This window comes from Diadema setosum, chromosome 2 (assembly GCF_964275005.1).
Source record: "Diadema setosum chromosome 2, eeDiaSeto1, whole genome shotgun sequence".
Classification (NCBI taxonomy): Eukaryota; Metazoa; Echinodermata; class Echinoidea; order Diadematoida; family Diadematidae; genus Diadema; species Diadema setosum.
The window spans coordinates 32,878,200-32,887,161 of NC_092686.1; the positions used below are offsets into that span (position 1 = coordinate 32,878,200).

Sequence of the window (8,962 nt, forward strand, 5' to 3'; positions counted from 1 at the left end):
TGACATTTTACAGTCCAAAAACTGTCATTTGTAGCTACATGTATTTTTTTTTTTTTTTTTTCGATTTGGAGGGAGGGGGCGCCCGGTGCGCCCCCTGGATCCGCCGCTGGTAGTCAAGGGTGTTGGTTTGTGTTCATGATTGGGGGAGTATGACCAGCGAGGGGGCGTCGAAGTGACCAAGCGGGAGAAGGATGTCCAAAATCTGCACTTTATAGGAGCATCCCCTAATTTGTTTGCGTTTGTGGGTGTGTGTGTTTCATATAGATGGAAAAGTTAGGAAATAGCCAAGGTCAAGTCTTATTATTGGCAATGCAAGGCATTTTAATATAGACTAGTATGTAAAGCAACACTGCAAAATCAATGATCAAGCTTTGATAGCAAATGCGCACAACCTATCAAACATCACATTGCGTAACATTGCAGCGACTCTTTTTGCCATTCCGATGTTCTGAGTACACTGCGCACATCCTGCTTATATTCAAAATGCCAACCAGGAATCACGCTGAATCACAATCTTTTGTCGTCTCCGGGCTTTTTGAACAATGTTTCACTATAATACCTCTTTAGTTATATGGTTAAAAGAAATCTTAGAAAAATATCTTTTTTCTTGATCATCCTTTCATGTCGATTTCAAAATCAGTTTACTAACCCTTGAATTACCATTTTGGTATATATATATATATATATATATATATATATATTTTTTTTTTTTTTTTTTTTTTTTTGCCAGCGGATTGGGGGGGGGGGGGGGGGGGGGTTACGCCACTGATTTTAGTACTACAAAGAGCTTGTAAAGAGTTACTCTCCGGGCTTTGCAATAATAAATTTATTGTGTCCTTGTTTTGACCAGCGCCATCTATGGTCGGGGAGCGCGAGCACAAACTTCCGAAGTATCGTGATTCGTGATGGACGACTTAATGCCGATTGCACTACCCCTGAATGAAAAGGGAGATCAGTTCGAAAATATGGAAGACGAAGAAAATCATGATAGAGCCCCAACAACTGCCGAGGAATATCTTTTACGTGTCAGGTAAACGGGAATGTTTTTGTCCGTCTAGCCGCGTCTTGAGTACCGGCGTCGCGTCGAGTAGAACGATGATGCAGTCCCACGAACTGTAGATTGTGTATACCAGTTTTGCTTTAGAACCATGCCCGTGATACTGATAAGATGAAAGCAGATCACTCAGCTCGCCAATAATAATAATACGAGACTGGAGTCTAACGTTAGAATCTTGGTCTAGAACCACCTTGGTAATCTTCATTCTCATGTAGGCTTCCCCTCGTCTGTCTAACGGACTAAGGTCTTGTTGGTCATGCTTTTTATTAGGCCCTATTCAGGCTATTGCCTAGTCTAGATGGTCTAGGACCTATTTTTTTTGTACTAACTGTAGTACAATGTATCTACAATTTGTAAATTTTAATAAAAGTTTTTATAAATGACAATGTCAATGACAATGTGAATATGAAACAAACTTGAGTGCCTGCATCTACAAAGATCTGTATATGCATCCGTTCGAGTGCAGTAAATTTAGATAATCTAGATTAGAAGCCCTTCTAGACTCTATTCAAAAATTTTACATGTAGACACCTAACGTTTAACTCCTTTACCTAGTACATTGTATCCATAGCTACAATTTTGTAGCCACCCCTACCATGTCCATAAAATACAAACTTTAAAGGGGATGGCTACAACTTGTCCTTGTAAGTTGTAGTAACTGATCATCAATCAGTGCAGTGGGAATCAGTGGGGATGCTGGGGGATGATTATTCCAATCCTTGCGGGATTCATTCAAGAGTACATTATACAAATGTATATCTATAATCTAGTGTTGTGTGAGAATTATTTGCGTCAGAATGGTCTCGTATTCAATTTCATAATCAAGTAATGTGCAGTTCAATGTTTCCAGGTTAGCATGCCTGTACAATGTTGGGGTGCTCGTTAACAAGCCATTAACAAATGTATGTGATGAAATATCCAAAGCTAATAACTGCTACCGCTCGCTGGAAATACAACATTTTCTTTATGTGGCAGTAAAATCTACAATTTATTCTCATGCTAAGTTTATGTGTTTGTGACAAAGTTCATCTCTGGCTACAATGTATGTGACCCTGCACCTCAAAACGAACAAAAAGTCGCCAGACATGAATTTTTAGTTAAGACCATATTCTGAAAGAGCAGACTTTAAGCTTAAAAATGATGTGTAACTCAAATCAAATGGACTCTCCTAACCTATCTAAATATTGGAAAGAATGCACAAACTCAGGAAAGGTGTGAACTGAGAAAAGAGGCTCTGAAGTACAGTGTCTATTCAAGCGCTTAATCTTTACCAAACAGTGCTGGCTGTGCGATGAATGGGACAAAAAAAAAAACAAAAAAAAACAGGAAGTAAACCACCAGAGTAACAACAATGAAGGGATTATCAGATTAAACTGAAATTAAATATGCCTCATTAACACAGTCTGTCCATAATTAATGCCAACTTTCAAAGCAGTAGCACTATCCTTTCAAAAGTTATTAGAGTTCAAAGTGAAGAGTGTGGACAAGGTTTTTCAGAAACGAAAAAGGGATTCTAAAGACACATCTAATCACACTATTCTACCAAAAATATTCGAGATAAACTGCTAAAAACACACTTTTCTGCCCGTTTTATGATACCAAATTTTAGCATAACGTAAAAGAAGACCCGCTCTTTCAGAAAATATGAAAAAGTCAAGTTCGGCTAGGTTGACCCATTTCACTTATTTTCAGTCCTCGCGCAAAATCAGTGTGTGCGACTTTATGTTCGTTTTGAGGTGCACGGTCATGTATATAGATGATTTAGCTGGTGAACATTCTTGAAATTGTCACTTTGCGTCTCAGTAACACTAACAGGTTAAAGGTGGATTTACAAACATGTTACTTTGGATATGTTTACATATTTATCTTGCACATCTTGGAGGGTTAATATAATGTTTTCTCTATTTTCGTTAATTTCATGTATAAAATAACTCAACTGGTCTGTTTGCTTCACCCACCCGTTATCTGGCACAGGGGGAAACGAATGCACATACAATAATGTATTTGTACAACATATCATATCAGTTGTACAGTGAACAAAAGAGGTTTTTTTTTTCTCTCTCTCTCTTCTCTCCTGTTCTTTCTCATTACCTTCCATTATAGCAATCCCTTCTGTTTTTTCTTAGCATCACCTGTGTACATGACCATATGTTTTGTTGTGTGAGTTTGTTATTTGCTGTTGTTAAGTACATGTACACATCGTTTGTTAAATTCTTTTATTTCTTTGTGCATTTAATGAGGCCCCTAATATTGTGCTCAGCTTAGTGGGGATCCTCCTGTGTGGTACTTTGATTTTTTCCCTCTTTTATTATATCTCTACTTTCTCTCATGATGATTTCTCTATCTCTCATGTGCAAAGTCAGACATAACTAATGATGAATCAATGTGTATGTTTTTGAAAGTGAGTTGTTGATTTATTGTACCATGCAGAGACAATAAATTAAATAAAATGAAATCAGGTATAAGTTGTACAAGCAGTGACATCAAATCTTCATGTACATGTCATTGCATCTCAGATGCCCTTGTGACTAAACTGGTAGACTGAACGAAGGGGATTGTAATATGATATGTCTTTTTACGGACTCACTCTGAGCTTCTGAAGAGCTTTTTCCCATTTAATTTCCACTGGACTTTGAGTAAGATATGGGTATAGACATATAAGGTTAAAAAGAAGAAGAACTGGATGAAAAACATTTGACAGCTTCTGATATGACTTTTAATACTGTTTAGTAACTACGAACTGTAATATTATTTTGTAAATCCAACAGGTCTGAAGCAAGGAAAACGCCAGATGTTGTGGTGGCTCACTTGAACCAAGATACCTTCAGAAACAAGCAGACGGTTATAGTATCAAATGTGAGTAGCATCTTCCCATGTGCAAGCACTTTTAAAAAAGATACATGTACATGTACATACTTCATGGGTTTTCAGCAGGTTTCAGGTCTAAGGTTTTCAGCATGTTCCATTTACATATCATTCATTTTGCATGACATATCTTAAAAATGCAACATTCTTCAATAAAACTGGGCAAAAAATGGCAGACATTCAGAAAACATATTACTTTTGCAAAGGTTCTATCTGCTGGACATACGCTAACATTATCCAGCAAGATGTGACTGACATGCTTTATAGAAAAAAAAATCTATTCCTCATCCAGGAAACCTGGACTGTCAGTATTCACCATTCAACTGGAAAAAGTGGTCTACAGTACAGTTTATGATTTATCAGACTAGTGTCATTTTTTGTAAGTTGGTGTGATACAACAATTCTCACACTACTCTAACACTATGGGTATGATATTATACAGTATATGCTGGTCTGTAAAAAATACATAGGGCATCAATCGAAAATATCTGTCACAACACATCTTCACCTCTCTGGATAGTCTTTCTTGTCAATGGTCCTCTACAAAAGTTTATGTGTTCATGTAAGCTGATGTACCACATTTTCAGCTTTGATAAGAGTGTACATGTTATTGCTTTTTATTTTAGTTTGATAACAAGATGTCTGTTTACGTTATATTATTTTTGCAATACATAAAAATTGCACAGTCTTCTTTTTCGTTCAGTCCACTAATACAAAAGGATTTGTTTTCTGGGTCATTTTCTTTTGATGATTTTCATAAGACTCAGGGAAGCAAGAGTAGGAGCACATGTATTATATGTTTTCATTCTCTTTTGTTCTTATCTCATGCTTTAATTCTTTTCTTTTTCCGTATATATTCCAGTCCACTGGATTTACTCCTGCCCCGCGGGGCTATGCACCCACCTTTCATTGGCAACGTCAGCAGGCAGCAGCTTTCTCAGAGCTGAGACAGAGACTTGTGCGAGTAGAGGCCAGGATTGCAGCAGAGAAGAGAGAGAAAGTTGTCTTGGTGAGATCCTGTTGTTGATTTAGTATTCCATTTGCCCAAAACAAAAGAAAAAAGAAAAGGATTTTTTTTTTTTAAATCATTGTGTTTGTTTGTTGTTGTTGTTGCTTTTAATGAAGATCTACTAGTAATGTAGACCCTGCATCCATTCTGAGTTTGGTGGAAAGAATCTGAATTAAGCATTTTTTTTTCTCGATCATTGTAATCTTTTTTTTTTTTTTTCATCTTTTTCTACGAGTAATGTAGACCTCCCAACCATCCTGAGTGTAGAGGGAAGAATCTCAATTATTTTACCATTTCCAGCGGCATGTTTCAATAGGGGTTTCCTGTTTTTCTTGATAATTTTACAACACACTCTTAGGATAAATGCACTTTCTTTTCTACTTTTCATTTATAGCAGTTGATATCATATTTATTTTCATTTTCAGGCAGTTGACAGGTTGTTGTATTAAATCATTCTTGAAGTCAGTTGCTGTGTGATGGATTACAGTTATCAGAAAGGAAGTGTGGAAAAGCAAACAAATATACCGGTACAAACAAACATTACCTTCATTCGGCGTATTGTTAAGCCGAGCATATATATACATGTCCACACGAGATATAACTTTTCTTGTCCATTTGACTTGTAAAATTGTTGTAGGTTGCTATAGTTTTACTTTGAGCTTTTCTTTTTTGTCCCCGTCAAAATATAATGGTACAGTGTTATTCATTTCAGGCTTCCACCAGACAAACAGTGCAGCTTACACCTCCAGCTAATTAATGTTTCTATTCCTATGCTTGGGAATCTATGCAGGATAGTGCCAGGTGACATTTCGTTCCATTTTCATTTCCATTTCCACTCAGCCCAGGTACAAAGACGAGGACTCTTGGTGCCAATTCTGCCTCGGGCGGGCGTTTCTCGACAGGCTGCGAAAGAAGCAAGGGAGGCCGCCCGTCAACGATGAAAAAGAGAACATCTGTGACCTCGTCACTCTGAGTACACCAGTGCCACCACTCGTCACTATCATTAGCTCTTTGGATCAGGTAGACACATTTGTGTTCCATCATTATAGATTTTTTTTTTTTTTTTTTTTGGGGGGGGGGGGGAGGTAGGGGACTATCAAAGCCATTTATGTTTGTGTCAATTAAAAGATGTCTTGAAATAAAATGGAAATTACTTGTGCTAATACAGCTGTATCTCTTTTTGTGTGCTCTATTACAGTATGCAATATTTGCAATGAATGAAAATTTCTATTTGATATGGAAAATTGTGAAAGGAAAAAAAAATATGGTTAAGAGGGTCATCTAAGATATGTTTAGTCTTTGATGTGGTGATTTAAATTGACCTTAATTGATAAAGCATGATTTTTGTGACATTCACGACATTGTGTGACATCATGATGACTTTGTCACAGTAGTTTCTCAAACTTGTGCTTTTCTACTCAGGCCAACTCTCAATTTTTTTTTTTGAATTTTCCATGGATATCATGTTTAGGTTACACATACATGTATGTACACATATGATGGTTGAATATCAGTGTAATGGAGGTTTTAAGTAGATTTTACTGTGCTACCGATAGTAATTGATTAGTGATTTTAAAAAAAAAAGGAATTAATGAGAGGGCAGCCCAGTCTTAAATGTAAAATTTCAAATGCTTAGAGGAGTTCAATCCTTGCCTTCAGAGTTGTATAGGTCTTCTTTGTGTTTGTATCTAATTGTATTTTTTTAAGCACATACAGTATAGTTATTATCACTTAATTCAAACATTCAAGCTCTCAGTTCTATATGCAGGAGAAGTATGTCAAAGGGAGTACTTTTTAAAGACTGTTTGAATGAATATGGAGTTATGGAATTAGTTTCTCCTGCATTTGCATGCATTGTTAATTAAAAGTTGAGATTAAACATAAGTTAAAAAATCAAACATAAGTCTCTAAATACTCCATTGTGATTGGCTGATACCTGATTTATGTTTGATTTTCTGACTTATGTTCGATTGCATATCTTTATGCAACAGGGCCCAGAGATAGTTTCTAAACTACATGTATGCATGTACACAATCTTTTTCTTCGTGACTTTCTTCACTCTGTGGGTACTGCATTCGCCAGGCTATGGTGCAGAAACTACTGGAGTACCACGTGGAGTGGTTAGAGACGGTGGGATTTTCCATCGCCCAGGGCTGCTGGCTGTTTGCCCTGTTGTCCTGCCTTGAGAAGCCCTTGCTAGCTGACTCTACAGCAACCATTCGGACACTGTCAAGGCACTGTGCGACACTGCGTGCTGTCTTGGTAGGTGCAGAAATGCTTATTTTTATTTTTGCAAAGGCATGGTGCTGTGTGCATCCTTTTTTTCTTTGATATACGTGGATATTCTTGTGGAACTTGAAGTATAAAAGTGCTATGAAAATGCAAGAGTACAATACATTTTCACTGAAAAAAGAAAAGAAAATGTGTCTCAGGGCATATCCTAAAAAAGCTGGTTCTTTGTAACATTGTAAGGTAGAGTCTTCCATAGGTACATGTTTCTTTATTCACACGTTTGTCGTGAAAAGCTGCAGTGGCCGCAGGACCATACAGTTATATTCATTACCAGGTACTTCATCAATTTGTGCCTGTGAGCCTTCTTATAACCTATACCTCCTCTGCCTGTCTTATCTTGCAGATCAGAATGCAGATGTTTCTGCAAAATTGTCTTTAATAGTCGATAAAGTGTACACTATTGGGGCAGTATCTCCTGCTAATCAAATAGGGACTTTCTCTACGTCTATTTTTGCTATTCTAAACAGAAGTTTACCCAATCCTTTTCCAGTAAAGGATGTTAAAAAGTATGGGACAGACACATATGGAATGAACAGCATACATGACACATGTTGTTTATCAGAGGCACTAGGGAGAGACTAGATCTTTTTAAATTCCAGTTCATTTTTCACTTTCATCCCCATGTCATGTTTACCCCAACTTCTGTCTCAGGAGTCCACCAAAGATGACAACCTGCCGCCACTCAATCTCCTGATCAGCATCATCGCCAGGTACTTTGACCAGACCGATCTGGCCGACAATGGCTGATGGATACACACCAAGTGTACACGCTGGATGGAGACCACAAAACTACCTATGGACCCTCATCATGCACTTTTCGCAACCATTGACAAAACACCAGCAGCAACAGGAAGCGACCCAAAATGGATACTGGTTTGAATGAGGAGGCACCATTATGGACCCATCGCAAGTTCCATGAATTGTTGTGACAGCCAACACTGACATCACTATGAAGTTGTTGGGGCTTGGTTTTCATGTAAGAAATGGGAAAGAAGCTGTGTAAAGATTAAACAAAAAAAAATGAAAATGAAAAAAAGCAAATTATCCAAAAGACTTACAAGTGTGTATTCATTGGTCATCTTAAGTTTAGAGAGTATTGTATGCCCAATCCTCACTTGCCTTTATGAAACATCTGCTTGATATCGCAGAAACTCAAAGATTGATGTTTAGTGCAGTCAATTGCCCTTGTCCTCCATATTATTTCTCAGAAGAGGTGTTATCAAATGCTGGCTGAGATGAATTCTAATATTGATGGACAACAAGGTATTGTTAAGGTCATACTAAGGATGCACTAGTCTTGTCGTGGTCGTATGATCAATTTATGTACACATAATCAGGACACCCCTACTATTTCCAACTATATTTACCTACTGACCTTGAAAGTTTTTGTTGACAAAGGTTGAACTTGTTGACAAGGTTGACAAAAGCAAAAAAGTCCCAAACCTTAGTGTATGAAAAGGAAATTTAGAACTTTCGAATTCATGAAATTCTTCCTGTAGGGCAAATTTAAAACTGCTATCTAAAAACTTGTCTTGAGTTTAGATTGTGCTTTGAATGAGGAAGAAAACTTGATGAGCCACATACAAATAGATACACTACAGTCTGTAAGATTGCTCAGAGACCATGTAACCTAAATGCCACAAATGTGATTAAATGTCACTTTTAGCTTTTCTTTCAAAGTTTGCATCCACACCACTAGTTGCAGCCTTCTACCTCATCCAGTCTGAGTCATGGGACAG

At 37.3% G+C, this 8,962-nt stretch overlaps 1 protein-coding gene across 1 annotated transcript; it reads left to right on the forward strand.

The window, feature by feature from the left end:
* Positions 1-871: 871 nt before the first annotated feature.
* Positions 872-8,429, forward strand: LOC140241896 (gem-associated protein 2-like). Its single transcript, XM_072321648.1, has 6 exons — positions 872-1,030; positions 3,826-3,913; positions 4,785-4,931; positions 5,772-5,951; positions 7,014-7,193; positions 7,875-8,429. Exons 1-6 carry the CDS (start codon positions 906-908, stop codon positions 7,968-7,970), a joined length of 816 nt encoding a protein of 271 aa, XP_072177749.1. The 5' UTR covers positions 872-905; the 3' UTR covers positions 7,971-8,429.
* The last annotated feature ends 533 nt before the right edge of the window (positions 8,430-8,962 follow it).